A 20,208-nucleotide genomic window follows, 5' to 3' on the forward strand; every position below is an offset into this window, starting at 1 on the left:
TCGTGTATTCACCAGCCAGAAACTAGGAATATTTCTCTGCCTCATTCAACAAGCTCCTTCGAAAGATAAGCCAGCTTTCCCCAGTAATATCGTCAGCCCAGAGTAATAGTTAAGAACACAAGCCTTAAGACCACCTACTAGTGGTATGGTCTTGGGCAAGTCACCACTTCTCTGTGTCCCAGGTTCCTGTCTACCTCAGAAGACAGTGTAAAAGCTCCAAATATGAGTAATAGTACTACCACACCTACAGGGTGGATTGCCTGTGTGCTGTCCTCTACCATGAAAGAAGCACCTTTACTGAATGTCAGAGAGCTATTTCCACGAACGCTGGTGTCTACCAGTCTAGCACCACTGCTTCATCATGGTGCCCAAGTAGGAAGAAGGAGTGGTTAAAGGCATCATTAGTGCTACAGTATAAGGGTTGTCAACTGCCCTACATAGCAGTTCCATCTCCAACTGAGCCTCACAGCAATGTGCCATAACAACTGAACAACCAGCCATAAGTGATTTGAGACCCCAAATTATATGGTATCTCATTGACAGATAAACCTTCCTGCAAATGTCCTTACCTAAGGAAAATCTTCAAAATATTTCATAACAGCCTAATAAACACTATGTGGCTAGAAGTGCCCAGAGTATATAGTTAATTGGCTTTGGGGGTCTGAGGACCAAAGCTTTGAGGATAGCTCTTAAAGGGAAAAATACCTTGTGTTATGTCTTCAAACCATGTGATCCCAGCGCTTAAACTCCTTACCCTGCTGTGAAACTTGGCAGTTCGATAAGACTTGGGTGACAGATTGTACACCGTGTAGTGGTCAAGATGTCTGGAATCCAAAAAGCTTCGGATGTCATCAACCTGATTCCTGAATCCTATGTCAACATTGTCCAGAGGAAAGGACATCACTGGCAGGGATCAGAGAGAGAGACAGAGAGGTTAAACAGGTTTGCTGTCACCATGGGGAGCCACTTGTAAGCTGAGCTACTGAGCAGTTATTAAACATGAGGAACTTACCAATAATTCTGGAGGTAACATAAGTGAAGTCTAAATCTCCCTTCGTGTAGCTAAAAGCAAGGAAAGGGTGCTCATTAAAATCATCCAAATATGCCAGGACTTCCCTCTCTCATTCACTTGCACATTATGACTTGGACACTTGCATCCAGTAGGCATTTAGACTGCCCTCAAGGCCTTCTGTCTAACAAAGAACAATCGCTGAAAGCAGCAACCCACACCCGCAGGAGCGTAAATCTACACTCTAACTGATGTACCCAGTACCCTTTGTAGATGACACTTCATGAGCAGAATCAATCTAAGAATAGAAAACACTGCTTATTCATTAACATGGATTATTCCAGCCTCTTTGCCTACGTGTGACTACCTCCTGTAAGTGTGGGCAGCTGGAGAGTAAGGAAGGAAGTGATAGAGAAACAAGGAACATCCTTTCTCTGCCCGCCAGGCCCTAGCTGGGAATTGCAGGTAAGGGATAAATTTTTACTTCTGAACAAAGGTTAAAATGTTGATTAATATTTTGGACTTGACGTGAATTTATGATTAAAAACTGCATACTGAAATAAGTCAGTCAGAGAAAGACAATTATCATATGACCTCTCTGATATGAAGAATTTGAGAGGTAGGGCGGGGGGAGGGTGGTCATGAGGGGTAGGAAGGGAAAATATGAAACAGGATGGGATCGGGAGGGAGACAAACTCTCAGGGACTCTTAATTTCAGGAAACAAACTGAGGGGTGCTGGGGGGTGCAGGGGAAGGATAGGGTGGCTGGGTGATTGACATTTGGGAGGGTATGTGCTATAGTGAGTGCTGTGAATTGTGTAAGACTGATGATTCACAGACCTGTACCCCTGGGGCAAATAATGCATTATATGTTAATAATAAAAAAATGCATACTGTAATTTAAAGCAACCCTAGAATTTTCCAATACCTACAAATAAAACACAATTCATATGGCCTGCTTGTAAGAATTTTCATACAGTAGAAGGGTAGGAAATTTCCTCCACTAAACAAGGTTGAAAGGGCTATTAAAATACAAAAAATAATTGTTTCAATTATAATCCATAAGTATTGCTTTCAGGTTACATGTGCATTATTACCTCGTTTAATTCTCAAACCAACCAGGGACATGAATCCTATTAGAGTATAAAAGTCAAGCTCAGAGAGGCTAATTAAGTTGCCTAGGTCACGTGGTTAATTAACAAGGGCAGATAATGCATGAGGACCCAGGATGCTGGACTCACAAGACAGGGATGGCAACCACTATATTTTAACGTAATGCGCTGAGCCGTCTGCACCTGTGCTCCTTGCTTCTGAAGGCCTCAACGTGATGGCTTCAATGACATTGCTTGGTTGATCAGATTCCATGCAATTACATCACACAATGGTCAGTCCTTGAGCCAGAAAAGCAGCTGGCAGGTAACCAGGTCCTTGAGGGGCATGGGGATCCATTAACTCAGCCAGCAAGAATGCACGTACCGAGGGGCACCTGGGTGGCTCAGTTGGTTAAAGCCTCTGCCTTCGGTTCAGGTCATGATCCCAGAGTCCTGGAATCGAGCCCCCGCATCGGGCTCTCGGCTCCGAGGGGAGCCTGCTTCTCCCACCCCGGCCCCGCCTGCCTCTCCGCCTACTTGTGATCTCTCTCTCTCTCTCTGTCAAATAAATTAAAAAAAAAAAAACAAACTTGAAAAAAAGAATGTGCGTACCTGGTAACAGACTGTATGACTCGGGAAGATGTGTCCTTGAGGGTGTCTTTCAGGTTGTCCTTCAGGTTACTGAAGAGCCGCCCTGCACCTCCTTTCACCATGTCAAAGAGACCTCCCCCATAGCTGGGCTCCATGTCTGGAGATGAGGCACCTGCAAAGGCACGACAGAAGTGGAGGTGAGCTACAAACTACACAGTCTCTCTTCGTCCCTCAAGCATATGCACAGCGGGACAGACGCTCCTGCAAGTGATGCCCACTCTCAGAACTTACTGACTCAGGGCTCCAGCTGTGCTGCCAGGCCTCAGAGACCCAGCCAAGCACCTCGCTGTCCCAGGCACAGAAAGCTCGCAGGATTGTCGCCATTAGCCTCTGGTGCCTGCTGAGCCCTTGAAATATGGCTAGCCGAGTTGAGATGTGTTGTATGAAATACACAATAAATTTCAAAGATGGTGCAAAAAAAAAGAACGTAAAAGATCTTGTTAATACTTTTCACATTGATAACATGTTGAAATGGCAGTATTTCGGATATACTGAGTTAAACAGACAATACTATCAAATTAATCTCACCTGCTCCTTTTTGCTTTTTAATGTGAATACTAGAAAAAATTTAATTGTACTCACGGCCCACATTATATTTCTTTCAGACAGTGCCTCATCAGAGGAAGGGCATCTTAGAAGTGGGTCCAGGGGCCTCCTCTGTCCTTGGTTGGAGCTGACTGTGTTAGAAGTCTCATCCCATGACTATCCCTCCAACTCATCTTCACTGCCATCGTGGAAAATAGCTTCCTCGGGGCCTTTGTAACAGTTTTTAGGATGCACAGTGATTATTAGTGTTATTAGTCAAGTATTCCAGTTTTTCCTTCCTTATAGATTCACAAAATTGTACTTTCTGGTCCCTTGCAGTTAGCTCTAGCCAAGTTGCTCAATCTTGGCCCTACTGACATTTAAGGCCAAATTCTTTTTTGCTGGGGGGGTGGGGGGTGGGACGCTGCCCTGTGCACTGTAGGGTATTTAGCGGCAGTCCTGGCCCCTAGCCACTAGATAGCACCAGGAGCACCCCACTGCTGCCAGTTGTGACAACAAATTGTCTCCAGATGTTGGCACATATTCCCTGGGGGGAGGGGCAAAATTACCTCTGGTTGAAAACCACTGCTCTAGTCTATGGTATGTGATGATATGTGTGTGGAGGTATTGTGTGTCACTTTCAGGATAGAGCATTTAACTCTGAGTATGAAACTCTCCATAGTTCCCATTCCCTCTGTGTATCTCTGTCCCTCTCTTTTTTTTTGCCCCAGCAACTGGCCGGGTTTGACATCAGGGCTGTACTCCTGGATCCTGGAGTAAGAAGCTATGTAGCAGAACTCCCAGCTGACCTTTGATGAATATGTAACATGAGAGACCAATAACCCTTTATTATTACAAGTGCCCCAATTTCCACTGTGCGAATGTTCCTTCCCACAGCACAACTCCGCTTATAAAGGTTGATACAGGAAGAAAGTAGGAACCTGTGTGGAGGAGGCTAGCGTGAACAATGGCTAGGTAGTCTATCCAGCCCAGCAGTCAAGAGCATGAGCCATTTTCACCTGGGTTCTGGCCCAGCCCTGCTACTTCTAACTGTGTGACCTTGGAAAGTAACAGTCTTCATAAGCCTCTTTCTTCCTAACTGTAGAATCGGGATAAAAATAGTGCCTTCTTCACAGGGAAAGGTTAAATGAGTGCATATAAAACTATTAGTATAGTATCTAATATATCTAGGGGTCAATAGACTATAGTTAACTACTCTAATGCCACATCCTGAAATTCCTATGTCGATATTCTCAATCTTTGTTCACTTTTCAATGATGACATCTCTTCTTTTTTAAAAAACTGCAATATTTTTAACACACTTTAAACTATATGTTAAGGAGACAGAGCACAAGGAGATTTTTAGAGGTTGTGGTAACAGCATCATAAGCATCTGCATATGTTTGAAGTCATCAGAATGTATACATTAAATGTGTGTAATTTTGCATATCAATGTATACCTCAATAAAGCTAAAAAAATTGCAAGAAAATGGAAAGTTGGAGGAGGAATCTATAGATTAAAATGTCTTAAAAAACAAGTCAACCAAGCAGAATGTGTAGATCTTGTTTGGAATTTAATCCAAACAATAAAAAATTAATCACATTTATAGGAAAAACAGAATTTGAGCACTTACTGAGTATTTGATATTAAGGATTTACTGTTACTTTTTTGGGAGTAATAATGATGTTGTAGTTACGTTCAACAACAGTCCTCACCTACTGGAGTAAATATTGAAACACTTATAAATGAAAAATTGCAATATTCAAGATTTCTAAAAATCAACAAAAGATAAAAGATGTGTGTAATAAAAACTATAATTAGTAACACTTTTATAGCACTTACTATCTGCTGGGTATTATTCTAAGCATTTTGCCTATATTTACTCATTTAATCCCCAAAACATACCTATGAAGCGGATACTATTACTGTTTTCTTTCATAGATCCAAAAAACTGAGGCACAGAGCTCAAGGAACTTGTCTAAGGGTACACAGCTAGTAAGTAAATGGGATTTGAGCCCTAGGCAAACCTTCCAATCATGTCCCTTTTGCTTTCCATAATACTGTTCTGATTTTCATATGTATCATTCCAAGTAATTTAACATTTATTACATAAGCAATACATTATATCCAGATATCCATAAGCTATACATTAATATTGTTGTCCATGTTTTAAAGCCATATATAAATGTTTTTCTATCTGCAATTTTATTTTTTTCACTCACCACGGTTTAAAAATACATTATGGTGCCACCTGTAACTTTAACTCAAAGTACGATCCATTACCCCACTGATGGACACTAAGGTCGTTTATTAGAACAATGTGGTTATGAACACATTGCCTTGATTATACAGGGGAAGTTCTCTCTAGGTTACACTTAAGAGTAGATTGTCAGTAAGAAGGATATGCACATTTTCAGGTTTCCAGATATTGACAAATCATTTCCCAAAGCAGTCCTATCAGTCTACACTCCTACTAGCAGTGCAATACAACATCTGGTATTGTCAGACTTAAAAACTTTTACCAAAGCGGTATCTCACTTTGGTCTTGTTTTGTGCTTTCCCCGATTAGTGAGTTGTGTATCTAGTATTGTGTTTATTGGCCAGGCAGTTGTTCTTTAGATCGTACTTCAGGTTCCTACTAACTTCTTATGTGGCATCTGGAAGCTCACACATATGCCTATAAATACATGTTGACTACCATGTACTTTCATCCTGATCCCAAGATGCATTAAGGCCTAAGTCACCATTAGGCATCTACTCGAAAAGATGGCTCTATTACAAACTGCAAAGCACAATCAACGCTGGTGAATAAACAAATGAACGGACACGTGGACAAACATGAATAAGGTCTACCACTGACTGGGTTCCCCTACGTACCAGGAACTCCACTGGGATGTCTATGTAAGCACAGCTTCACACAGGTGGAAAGAAGGAGGGTGTTTATTATAATTTCCATGCTATAGATAAAGAAATGGAGCTCAAAGAAGGGAAGAGCTCACCTAAATCCTGGGCTAACCAGGGGCAGAGCTGGAGATTCAAGTCCAGATCTATACAACGCAAAGCCTAGGATACTTTTACCATTTCCCACTATTCTACAGCTCCACATCAGCTCCGTTCTAACAATTGTCCTTGCGATGTTCTCCACCTGCCTTAAGCACAACCACCCCTCTCCTAGACCCTGCTCTCCTCCACCTCCCACCTGTATGCCTTTCATCTGGCTGCTCTCGGCAACAGACGTTCCCACAATAAACACTCCCATAAATCAAAGCATCTGTCAGACAAACCAAACCAACCTCATGATGTAGGAAGCAACCCAGGTCGCCCAACTGTTTCACAAAATGCCAAGAATCAGTTTGAAGGGCAGCCCCACAGATTAGGGCTAGAACCACGGATCTGAGAATGTCCTCTCAGGTTCTGTTTCCCTATGACATAGGGCATATTGCTTCCTTTTAAACACAGCCTCACATAAAAATCTGTACTGTGGGGGTGCCTGGGTGGCTCAGTGGGTTAAAGCCTCTGCCTTCAGCTCAGGTCATGATCTCAGGGTCCTGGGATCAAGCCCCGTGTTGGGCTCTCTGCTCAGCAGGGAGTCTTCCTCCCTTCCTCTCCCTCTCTCTGCCTGCCTCTCTGCCTACTTGTGATCTCTGTCTGTCAAATGAATAAATAAAATCTTTTTTAAAAATCTGTACTGTGTTTTCATTTTAAACATATTGGGGACAGGGTGGTACAAATGTTTATACTTCCCCCATTTCCATCCCAAGTTTCCACTTTAGCCTGAATACCCTTGTTATGTACCACTCTTCTAAGAGATGACATCAAATTGATTATTCAGGCCTCTCTGTGACTCTTGATTTTGTGCTGGAACAGAACTCCATGGTACCAGCCTATTAAAAGGCTATAAATATCCATGATTATCTAAAAATCAGACTCTCGCCATCTCTAAGGCAGCATGCACTGTTTATTAGAACCTTGGAGCCCTGCAGAAACCAGAACCATTTCTGAGTCTGTCTGTCCTCTTCATACACCCATATTACATGTCAAACTAGCCAGGACACAAAAGGAGAAGAGAGATGTTATCTGAATTTGCCCTAATGGTTCTTTTAGGTAGAATGTATTCTGGTTTTCCCTGATGAGCTACATCAGGGGCAGAAGCATAGATTCTCCAAAGGCTATGTGAATCTCAGCTGAGAAAAAGGGCAGAGAGGCTTCAAAACCATGACACAGCACAGAGGGAAACAGGCCAGTCAGAAAGTAATATGTAGGAGAAAAATAATGGCTGTTGCAGGTCAGGAGCTGACAAATGAGAGTCCACAGGCCAAATCCAGTCTGCTGCCTATTTTTGTACAGTCTATGAAACAAGGGTGGCTTCTATATTTTTAAATGATTGAAAAAAGTCAAAAGAAGAAAATGTTTACTAAGGTGAATATGATTTGAAGGTCAAATTTCAAGGTCTGTAAGTAAAATTTTATTGGAATACAACCACACTCATTCCTTTACACATTGTCTATGGCTGTTTTCATGCTAAGACAGCAGAGTTGAGTACTTGTGACAGACTTGATGACCCATAGAGTCTAAAGGATTTGTATTTGGCCCTTTATAGAAGACGTTTTCTAACTCCTGCACTAGCTGGTTGAAAAGACAAGCATTCTTAGGAATCCAAACTTTGCCACCTCAGACATTATTTCTAAATGCTCTGACTGTATGGCAACTAGTGAGAACACACACCAAGTTTAGCAAAGGATCTTCAGGGATTTGTAGGTCTTAGAAGGTGGGAGTGGGGAAGTCAGAGTTGATAGAACACGAGAGCGCCATCCAAAGAGAAAGAAAGAGTCACGTCTGCCTCAAAGGCTCCAGGTAGATTCTTGTTCTATGATGTCTTGTCATTTTATTTTATTTTTTAATTTATTTACTTGAGGGAGAGAGAAGCAGTCTCCCTGCTGAGCAGGGAACCCATTGTAGGATTCGATCCCAGGACTCTGGGATCATGACCTGAGCTGAAGGCAGATGCTTAACCAACTGAGCCACCCAAGAGCCCCTGTCTTGTCATTTTAAAATCTAAGCCCACCAAAGGCAAGCGCTAGAAAACCCTGTGCCGGTATCATTTCTCAGGATGTAATATACAAGTTTTTGCTGGGATTCCTAACTTAGGAGACAAGACACAGCCTCCTATCCTTCTCAAGTCATGGGAACTCACCACAGGTAGAGCCTGACTAGTTCTCAGCTGGCAGAGCGATACAACGTTTGTATCTCCTGGGAGAGATTCTCTGCTTCCCACTGGACTGTGAGTTAGCTATTTGCTCTGTATTTGTATCACGCTCCATTCCAAAAGAGACTGGAGGTGATTTGATAGTTATTTGGAATAGAATCTGTTTTGCCCGGGTGGCTCAGTCATCAAGCCTGGAATAGCATCTGTTTTTAAGAAGACTAGCACTAATGTTAAGGCTGGTCTTACCTGCCTTAATGTGATAGGAAAAGTAGGTGTGGCTACTTTTCATTAACATCTTATTGATTTGTCAGCCTTAAGCAAAATGCTGCGAGACGCACTATGAAAGAGGAAGGAAAATGTTGACAAAGGCCTGACCATGAGGCACTGTGGTCATTCTCCACGTATGCTCCTAGTGCTCACATGATCTATGTGTCCGTGATACCCTAGGCTGCAGATAATTTTGCTTGGTGACTCCTAAAAAAGGATTCTCCCCCATGAAGTACTGTCATCAGAAGAAAAGGATGGTATGCAAAGATTTAGCAAAGCACATGTTCACCGAGGTACCGTTTATAATGGCAAGAGACAATAAATGTATTTCTCCACAGTACGAGAAGTGGTTGAGTACCTCTAACAATCTACATAATAAGCTATTGAAACCAGTTTGTAGGAGAGTACAGATGCTCATGACAAAGAACTAAGTGGAAAATAAGCAGGATACAAAACACACACACACATTACAATCCCATTTTTGCAAAGGAAAATTATTTGAGTTTAGAGAAAGAATTCAGACAATTTAATAAATATAAAATAAAAATAACAAGTCAGACTTATGGAATGTCAACTAGGTACCAGGCACTAACCTAAATTCTTTATATGTAGTATTTAATCTTCACAACCACCCTGTGAAGGAGATACCCATTTTCCGTATGAGGAAATTGAAGCAAAGACACATCAGTGACCTACTCCAGGTCCAAAGTTAGTGAGCCAGAATTTGTACCCAGACAGGCTGCTCCACAATCTAGGCTCTTAGCTGCTGCATTTTGAAAAATGAAGGAAAATGCTATCCCTTCTCCACAACACTCAGCACGAAGCAGAGAACCAGTGTCATCACCACAGAAAGTTTCATCCTCCTTGTTTATAGCAGACTTTTCAGCTCTTGGCTTCCCGCAATTAGAGAAATGGATCACATGGGGATAATAACTATATCCGCCAGGAAAAAGCCCACTGCCTTGGCTTCTAGAATCAAAGGCTGCTTACACCTTATTCCTCATACACCCTAGTTTGGGGCAGCTTAGAAAAAAGCAGGACACTGGGGAGAGAGGTCTTGACTGGAGATGCCATTTTTCTACCTAAAATGTCTGTGGCCTTCAGTATGATACTGTACTCTTCCCAGACCTCTTCTCCCTCTGTAAATGAGAACAAATTGAGAATAAAAACCTTCCTACATGCCTTTTGGTGTCAAAAGGATCAAGTGAGACCAAGCATGTCACCATGATTTTTTTTTTTTTTAAGATTTTATTTATTTGAAAGAGAGAGAGCAAGCATGCACACACATCAGGGGTGGGGAAGGGCAAAAAGAGAAGGGGAAGCCGACTCCTAGCTGAGCAGGGAGCCTGATACAGGGCTTGATCCCAAGACCCTGAGATCATGACCTGAGCTGAAGGCAGATGCTTAACTGACTGAACCACCCAGGTGCCCAATATGATTTTTTTTTTTTAAGTTTATTTATTTAAGTATTCTCTGTACCCACCATGGGGCTCAAATTCATTACCCTGAGATCAAGAGCCATGTGCTCTATCAACTGAGTCAGCCAGGCACCCCCAATGTGACTTTTAAAAATATTTAATTTATTTATTTGTCAGAGAGAGAGAGAGAAAGAGAGAGAGTGTGCACACGCACAAGTAGAGGGAGAAGCAGGCTTTCCACTGAACAAGAAGCCGGATGCAGGACTCAATCCCAGGACCTTGGGATCATGACCTGAGCCAAAGGCGGTTGCTTAACCAACAAAGCCACCCAGGCATCCCACCTTCAATGTGATTTTTAAGTACTGCGATTTTCTAAAACAATCAGAAATGTTTATTTTCTTAGAAATTCAGCTCTCGTATAAATGAGTCACCGGATTGCCTGCCACAATATACCCAAGAATCCAAGAAGAAATAACAATTTCACAGAATAAATAAATAACAGTAAAAACAAAACAAACAAATATAAACATTCCTACGTCAACAAGAGGCTAGGAACAGGACATAGCCACTGCAGTCACATATAGGCTTTGAGCAACTAGAACTGGTTTGGATTCAACTTCTGCTACAGCTGGACGAGCAGGCAGAAGTTAAGTAACTAATCGAAGTTGTGACTTCCTTACCTGCAAAATGGAAGCCTTAATAGTATATCACATGGAATTATGGTGAGGATCATGAAGAATGCTCTGTGAGCCCTTAGCATAACACCTAGTATGCTGCATGCACTTAATAAATGACAGCTACCAGGTGGCTCTGGGGAATGGAAAGAATGAAGCTAGGAAAAAGGCTGTCTCCAGCAAAGTTATGCAGCCTCAGAAAAAACAGGCCTTGCTGCTCTGATTCAGGGCTGGTGAAGCCAGATGGGACAAGAACAGAACCTCTTTTGGGGGCTTCAGCTCCAGCACCTATAAACTCGTCCCTTTCAGTAGTTCAGAATCCTGAATGTTGAACAGAGGTGAACTTCTTCCGAATTCTGGGGTTTCCTCTTCTCATCTTGAAGTGATCTGGTGCCTTGTATGGGAAACCATTATGTGTTACTTGCATGGCTAATAACCAGGTTCACACGTATTCAGTGGTCCTGGTTTTTGAAATACTGAAATACTTCTGTACTCTTTGGCACATAGTGTAAGCTATTAACACTACCAGTCACTTGGGAAAGTGCAGGCCATTGCACCAGAGCCTTCCTAGACATGGACAGATCTGCTTACCACTAAACAGACCACAGGGATGGAGGCCGGGGTGTGTGTAGCCCCCAGTTCCAGAGGAGCTCAGCACTGGCCACAGAGGAGGTGGTGCCAATGATTCAGGCTTTGAGGACCCAAAACATGCAAGAGGCACTGGTATCAGCTTCGACATATCAGCAGCACGTTCAGTCCTCCATTGGCTGGAACAAGGTACTAGAGCGCATTACAATCAATTTGATTGGGAATTTGCTGGAAGAATTTGGTGCCATTCCCCACATCAAACGATGGCTCAGAAATGGTGACAATTTAGCTAGTGACAAGAACACTCTAGAGACTGTCTAAAATCAACAGAAAAGTAAAAATTAGAATAATTTGTGCTATAAATATTATCAACTGCTAAGCAGTTACATGTGCATGGTATATTTGTTTAGAGAATAAAAGGGGGCTATACTTTACATTTGATATATATGCTTATATATTAATTTATATTATCATATCAGATATTAAGTATTTTGTTATACCTCCACATACCATAAAGTCACTATGTTCAGTATTTCTGTACCCATTCTTCAGGACTTTAATGTGACAAGCAGCCCCAGCAACTTCTTGAGCCATGTGTCTATGGGTGAATCACAGACTTATGGTCTCTGAGAATATAAAACCTGGAGAATGAACTAGATGATTCCCTACATCACCCCGCTCCCAGTTCTAAAACTCTTTGACATTCATTTATCATTCTTACTATTATTTTGTTTTAAGATTTATTTATTTGGGGGGAGAACAAGGGAGAATGTACAAACCTGGGGGCAAGGGCAGACGGAGGGAGAAGCAGGCTCTCCACTGAGCAGAGAGCCCAAAGTGGGGCTCTGTTCCAGGACCCCAGGATCATAACCCGAACTGAAGGCAGATGATTAACAGACTGAGCCACCCAGGCACCCCACTATCATCATTTTTGAAAGGCCATCTATTAGAAAAAGGAACCTTCATGCATTGTTAGTGGGAATTCAAACTGGTGCAGCCAACTATGGAAAATAGTATGGAGGTTCCTCAAAAAATTAAAAACAGAAATACTATATGATCCAGTAATTCCACTAACATTTGCCCAAAGAATATGAAAACACTAATTCAAAAATACATATGTACCCCTATGTTTATTGAAGCAATATTTACAACAGCCAAATTATGGAAGCAGCCCAAGTGTCTATCGGTAGATAAATGGATAAAGAAGATGTAGTGTATACACACAATGGAATCTTACTCAGCTATAAAAAAGAATTAAATCTTGTCACTTGCAATGACATGCATGGATCTAGAGAGTATAATGCTAAATCACACATATCAGACAAAGACAAATACCATATGATGTCACTCATATGTGGACCTTAAGAAATAAAACAAATGAAAAAGAACAAAAGAGACAAACCGAAAAACAGCCTCTTAACTATAGAGAGCAAACTGATGGTTACCAGAGGGGAGGTAAGCAGAGGGATGGGCAAAATAGATGAAGGGAATTAAGAGTGCATTTACCATGATGGGCACTGAGTAAAGTACAGAATTACTAAATCACTAATAACGGACACCTGAAACTAATATAACACTGGATGTTAACTATACTGGAATTTTCTAAGGCTATTTATGAAACACATACTCTAGACTAGGCACTCTACTGAACAGTTTCCATAAACTACTGAGTGAGACCCTCACATCAAGCACAGTAGCAGATGGGAGTCCCACTAAGGAAATGGAAGCTTTGATGAAGTCTCGTAACAGTCATAGCAGAATGAGATGGGACCCCAGGATGGCTGGATCCAAAGCCTCTGCCCTTACCCACCTCTCACCCTACCTTCTTTTAGAAGAAATTTGTCTTTCACAGCTCCATTCTCTCACCTCACTTTGCACTCTCATCCTAGGATGTGGAGCAGTCTGACTTATATAAGAAATATTCATAAGTGGTCTGACCCACCACACTCAATCCTAGTGAGTCTGGGTCTTCAAAAACAGGGACAACTTTTAACTTCTTCATAACCCCCTAAAATCTTAGCAAAATATCTTTACACTGTAAGCACTTAATAAATGTATGTGAAACTGGGCTGTTGTAGAATACAGGAATCGGGGGAAGAAGGAAGGGATGGCGAGGGAGAGCAAGCAGATCAACTTGGCAGAGACTTGGTCTTTGCCTAAATGTAGGCAGCAAATGAACCAGATGCTTCTACTGTCTCCCCATACCTCTCTGAATTTCTCATTGCAGCACTGTTACCTTCTAGCGCCCACTACGCATGCTTGCTTGAGAGATGGGGATTTCATGAAACTCAACAAAAGCTTTATTATATGGAAGACTAATACTATACAAAAAGGCCAAGGAGAAATTTTTATCTTCGGAAAGATAAGAGGAGCTAAAGGAGTAACCACCACTAGCTACTCTTTCCTGGAAAAAATCCAAGATATAAAGAAAGGAATGATGAGAGGAGAAAGAATGAGAAATGCAATCCAAGTGAAGACTACAGTGAGATCAAACCTGACTCTGTGTAGAATAAAAGCAAGGCACAGGGCTGGTGCTAGGGAAATTCCAGCCGAATGAATGTAACACATTTTTTTCCTTCATGGGTCACTGGAATTAGGCTACAGTTGTCAGTCCAAATTCTATTCTGTAAACTCTCATATAAAACAATGGAAACATGGATATGGCTTAATTTGATTCAACAAGTATTTCGAGTAATTACGGTGTGCCAGAAAAACAGATCTATGTGAAAGATCTTTTTTTTAGTGCGAAAGATCTTTATTCTCCAACACCTGAGCCAAATAAAGAGCTTCACCATTATGAAATAGCAATGATCAAATCTACTGAGCAAGAAGATCAGATCAACACCCAAGAGAACTCTGAACAAACAGAAAGGGTTCTGTCCACCACATGGCCTCTCAACTCCAGGAAGTAAGGGGTTATCAATTTTTTTCCTCCCTTCTCTAACCAAAAGGTCAGGGCTTAAATTGCATTAAATGGACTATGACATTTCTCTTAATGACTAGCTTTCTTGCCTGAAACAGAGAAAACATCCTTACTGTTATCTGACCCTGTCTGTGATGGAGGAAAGAGACAGCAAAGGACCTGCTTAAAAATACCACAAAGAAAAAAAATCAAGCAAAAGTCTTCTTTACAACATTTCAGTTCTTTTTATTGGAGAGGGAAGACCATAGAAGCCTCAAAGGGCGGCCAAGAGAATTCTAACAGTCCTCCTAAATAAATGCCAGATATACACAGAATCTCATAAAAGCACGGTGTTTGTTGTTCAAACGCAGCCCTAAGAGGAGTTTCTCACCCCCTTCTTTCCTTCCCATGAGACTGTCTCCTCTTAGCTCTTCCTAGGCAGAGACTCTGGAGCCGCTACTGCAAGCAGACTTCTCGAGAAAGATCCAATCACTGCTCCCAAGAGGAGCAGCAACTACTGTGGATGGATACTGTGTGCTGTTTACAAAATCAGGGTCGATGTGTGTACGCTACATACCACACAAACACACAGGGATGCCACACCGAGCCAAGGGAGCCTTCCTACATGGTAAGCCCTACACTCCAAACATACACTATCCCACACAGTAGGGGAAGATATTTTTGCTCTTATTTGTCAGATAAGGAAACTGCCACCAAGAGGCAGATTCGTTTACACCCGATAACTTAGCTAGGACACACAAACGTCGATCTGATGACAAGACCCATGCTTTTGCATTTCAGCAGGCACAGTCAGATACACACAGTCACAGAGGTGGAAGTCCTGCTTGGGGCCACGAGAGGAAGGAACTCAAACTCATAACACTTCAACACTCAATGGGATTATTAGTGACGCATTCCCATGCCTCAAATAGATGCATCAGAAAGATAAAATGATTTCCTCCAAACACTGTTATGAGTAACTTAAAAACAACAACAACAACAACACACAGCTTTATTGACATTTATAAAATTTAAACACAATAAACTTCACATATTTAAAATGTAAACACTGGATAAGTCTTGATGTATATGTGTGTGGATGTGTACGCGCACACACACACACACACACACACACGCGCACCTTTAACTCCAAAGCTTACATCCTTATTGCCATACACTTGAATAGAGTCCAGACTGTTCGGGAAAAAATAAGACAAACATAGGAATCACCACAAAATACTACCCTTGGTCCCATGGGACTGTCTCCCTTGCCACAGCCATTCCCTGCTCAAGTATAGTGCTGTGCTAAGAAGCAGGGACCACGCTCAGTCACTCAGGACAGGTCAGAATAAGAACTCTACACATACCATGAATCACAGAGCTCAAGGTAGGGATCAAGTAATATGTGCAATAAAGAATCCTGGGATTTTAAAGCTGGAAGGACAAATGCTCAAGAAATTTTCATTTGCATGTATATATGTGATGCTGAGGTTGAAAGGAAGGGAGGGAAGGAGGAAGACAGTATGAGACAGAGATGTGAATTCTAGTTTCTAAGGTTTTCATTCAGATTTACATATATGTACCATACATGTTATATATATAAGACTTTTTGTTATATTGTATCTTGTATAACATATAAAAATATATATAATTATATAATAATATAAGATGTATGTAATATAGAGATCAGTCATATTCAATATGGAAAATTTGGGTACATAAAGATCCAGAGCATTAGAAAGAGAACAAGTGGTTGAGAAATGAGGATGGGATTAGGAAAAAAGGGAGGAAAAAAAAAGAAATCCAGACTCAAACCAGACAAGGGGTCTATGCAGTTTAAAGACCACAAAGTGGTATGATTAACTCACTTCTCTGCACCTGAAGTCCACTAAAACCAAAGAAAATAGAATTAAAGCAAAGAAGAAAATAAGAAAACAAACAAGAAATAGGATGCCTGCGTGGCTTAGTCCGTTAAGCATTGACTCTTGGTTTCAGGTCATGATCTCATGGTCCTGGGATCGAGCCTGCATTTGGCTCCACCCTCAGCTTGGAGTCTGCTTGTCCCTCTCCCTCCACCCTCCCCATTCGCACTCACATTCTCTCTCACTCTCTCTCTCTGTCAAATAAATAAATAAATAAATAAAATCTTTAAAAATAAGCAAATAAACAAGAGTAGCCACTGTTAACATTTTGGAGAACCGTGTATCCTTGCCTTTTTAGTTCTGCATTTTTATGTACATGCACCCGTACATACTGTGTGTTCCGTGTACATGTACACAGAAGTCTGATCATGCTATATGCAGTTTGGGACCTGCCATTTTTCCCACTTAACACTGAAAAATAGTTTTCCAAGTCATTAATGTGCTCTTCTCTAGTATCTCTCATAGAGGTGCACCATAATTGTTAGCCACTTTTTTCTTGTTCAGACTTACAAATACTATTTACATACATACGTACAAAGTGGACAGGAGTTCAGAAGTGCTAGTGTCCCATATGAAGAGAGGGCTACTGGTTACTGGAAGGAGGAGGAAGGCTTTAAGGAAGAGGTGGTATTTGATTTGCAGTTTGGGTGCAAATGGGTTGAAGGGACATAGATAAAACAGAAAAGGATCGGGCACCTGGGTGACTCAGTCAGCTAAGCGGCTGACTGTGGATTTTGGCTCAGGTCATGATCTCAGGATCCTGGAATCCAGGCCTGCATCAGGCTCTGCACTCAGTGGGAAGGTCTGCTTGAGGATTCTCTCTTCCTCTCCCTCATGCCCCCCACCCCACTCACGTGCGCGCGCGCTCTCTCTTTCTCTCTCTCTCTCTCTTTTTTAAAAAAAGGAAAAGAATCATAACTGGGCACCAGTTCTGATAGTCCTGGGGACCTTGCTAAGAGCACCAAGGCATAGGCATTCCAGGGTCCACTAAACAGATGAGGAAACAAGGGGCATTGTGAGATGGTGAGTAATGTGTCTGAGGCAAGTTCGGGAATAAGGAGATCCTGCAGAGAAACTGGCAGGGTGTGGCAGGTGTATGGGGGCGGGGGGGAGATGAGACTGGGAATGTCGGGGGTCCTCAGATCCCAGCTTGACCAGAAGGTCAAGCTAAAGAGCAAGAATTTTACTTGCTCTCAGTACAACTGCTTGTGGAAACTGGTCCTCACACTTACATAACAAATGATAAAAAATGGTTATCAGCAGATTGCCAAGAAGCTGTTCCCACAGCAGATTAATATTGTCTCAGACAAGTGGCATTCCCCAGGGACCGCACATCCTTTAGGACGTATTTCAAAAGCCAGTATTCCATCTGAGGGCACCTGAGGAAAATTTCAAAGTGGTACCTTCGGCACCTAATTCTCAAATAAATGTGTTAGGGGGACCCTCCAGAGTTAGGTCGTGCCAAGCATAAAGATGCTCAGCGATGCTAAGTGACCTCTGAGTGAGGACACAGTTAAATGCTAACTCAGCACGGAATGCAGACATATTCTGAAGGTGAACCTGGGACACACAAAAAACCAAATCAAAACAAAGCAAAAAAAAAAAAAAAAAAAAAGGCAACTAGACCAAACCACAGCAAGCACTGGGAAGAACATCTGCCACCTAAGTGCAAAGAAAATCTGCAACTCCTCTGTTTGGTCTCAAGGACAAAGCTCCTGGCATCGAGTTGACTTGGAGAGACATTCTTACAAAGGTCTGACCACTACCCTCGCATGTGGGAAAACCCAACACTGTGCCAGTTCAGTCAAAGCTTGTGACAGGGGTTGGCTTCAGGGCTTGGTTAGGCTTAAGAGACAACGTGGGTCTGGGCTTCGCACATGGCAGACATGGGCCAACTCCCCAGGCACACCCCTTAACTGGTGAATAATAGGTTGGTTTCTAACCTCTGTGGATCCCCTGCTTTAAATAAATAAATAAATAAATGGCCCACTATGTGCTACTTATCCCAATGGATATCAACTCAACAATAAGCACTCCGAGAACCAGGAAAAGGGAAGAAGAATTTGGTACAAATGATGTGATGGAAAGAACCTAAGCTTTGCAAATAAGCAGATCTGGATTCATGACACTGACCTTCCTTTTTTCCTGGGCAACAATGGGCAGGTTAATGAATCTCTCTAAGGCCCAGTTTCCTCAGCTGTAAAATGGGGGCAGATGATATCTTCCTTCAATACATCTTATGAGGTTATTTTAAATGAGATAATGATAAAGGCATCTGTCATCTGGAAGGCCATCATAGGTCGCATCTGCCCAGGCATGCATATCTTCCTACTCCCCTAGGGGAAAGTGGAGGAGATCCTATTGGGCAAATGACCTTGAAAGAGAAACAGGCACTTAGGAATGATCTGCACCTAGAACTGCCAAGTTCTTCCACCAACTCAGTGGAAAGGTCACTTGTTACTTGTCTAAACTTTAGGCAAAGGAAAAGCCTCTGATATCTTCCTCGTAGAATCATCTTGGAGATTAAATCCACCATCTGCAAAAGCCTACTGTCTAGGACACTTAGGACTTAGCGAATGGTAACTTTAGGCAGAGGTGTATGAGGTAGCACTGAATTAACTGTAACACTGCTCACAACCGATCACCAACTGGGACAGGGAAATCTTTTCCTTGTCTGGAGATTTTATGGGGATATGGGAATATTGAACTAAATAGAGATCAGATATACAGGAAATGGTCCTCAGTTGGAAATCCTTACATGTGGCCCCATGCTGCCTAAGGCAGGCTTACCAAGCAAAGGAAGGGGGGTCCCTCCTTGGCTCCCACAGTAACCATTAAAAAGCTGTCCTGGCTGTCTGTCTGGCTTAATTATGCTCCAGTAATCCTGACAAGACCGGCTGAGCATTGCTGTAAGTCATGGCAGTGGAAATCCTAAAATAAAAGCAAGATTAATGATATGACCTCAATCTTGGCATGAAGGTCCATTAATTGGAAATTATGGACTTAATTGAATTCTGAGCATAACACTGGCAGCTGGATTACATTTTCTGAGAACTGTTTCTTCACCCACAGGAAGATAACTGAAATACACCAGTGACAACTAAGCCAAACATTGGGTGTTGCTTAGGAGACAGAGAGATAATTGATTATTTCCCTGGCATGCTAGTTACCCAACCATCAGAAGTCTGAAGTCAGCTTTGGTGGAGCCGCCACCATACTTTCTACCACCTTCCCTGTCTTCTATATGCTCAGGGGTCCCATGTAACCTCCCTGGACCTCAATTTTGAGGTAAGAATTTTAACTGCAATACACACACACACACACACACACACACGCACGCACACAAACATATGTACATACAAAATGCTCAGTAAGAAGTGCCATTATCATCATGCTGTCTCTGCCATCATTCACTACGATAAGGAGCCTGGAGGGGGTAAGAGGACAGGAAAGAGCCATGTTGCTTCTCTTCCGCAGGTGGCAGACATGGCACCACAAACAGCACAGACAAGTCACTGTACACCCAGGGCCTTCCTGCATTCAGGGTGGCGTCTGTCTCTGCTTGGCATTTGGCATACGCAGATTCTTGTATGTCTCTTCTATTTCCTGCAGTCTGGTCTGCGTGAGTCCATCTGCTCTTGGGACAAAGACTGACAGGCATGAATCCTCACCCAGTACAGAGAGATGGGAATTAGTCTCCTCTGTAGAAGAGAAAGAGGGGACTCTGAGATGGTGACTAATGTGTCAAAGGCACAAGCTGTGGTGTGTGCTGGAACCAACAAATATTGTTTCTCAGGGCATTGGGAGGATGGAGAGGGTGTGTTAAGAGGGTGGGAGGTAAGACTAGGAAGGGAGTGACCTGCAAGTCCCCAGAGGTTTGAAGGTCAAAGCAACCACTCCTACAAAGGCCCCGGACCAACGTTTAGAATTACTGGGAGGGGTGGGGGGAATGCT

General features: G+C 42.3%; 1 protein-coding gene across 1 annotated transcript in view; it reads right to left on the reverse strand.

Moving 5' to 3' along the window:
• The window catches only part of DNAJC6 (DnaJ heat shock protein family (Hsp40) member C6), a 139,015-nt gene that overhangs the window by 41,844 nt on the left and 76,963 nt on the right, over nt 1-20,208 (reverse strand). Inside the window, exons 2-4 of the mRNA XM_080801782.1 lie at nt 2,713-2,863; nt 1,013-1,062; nt 755-903 (exon numbers count right to left, since the gene is read on the reverse strand). Coding sequence (XP_080657908.1) covers nt 755-903; nt 1,013-1,062; nt 2,713-2,863 — 350 coding nt within the window. The remainder of the gene's footprint in view (nt 1-754; nt 904-1,012; nt 1,063-2,712; nt 2,864-20,208) is intronic.

The sequence above is a fragment of the Martes martes genome (assembly GCF_963455335.1).
Source record: "Martes martes genome assembly, chromosome: 4".
Classification (NCBI taxonomy): domain Eukaryota; kingdom Metazoa; phylum Chordata; class Mammalia; order Carnivora; family Mustelidae; genus Martes; species Martes martes.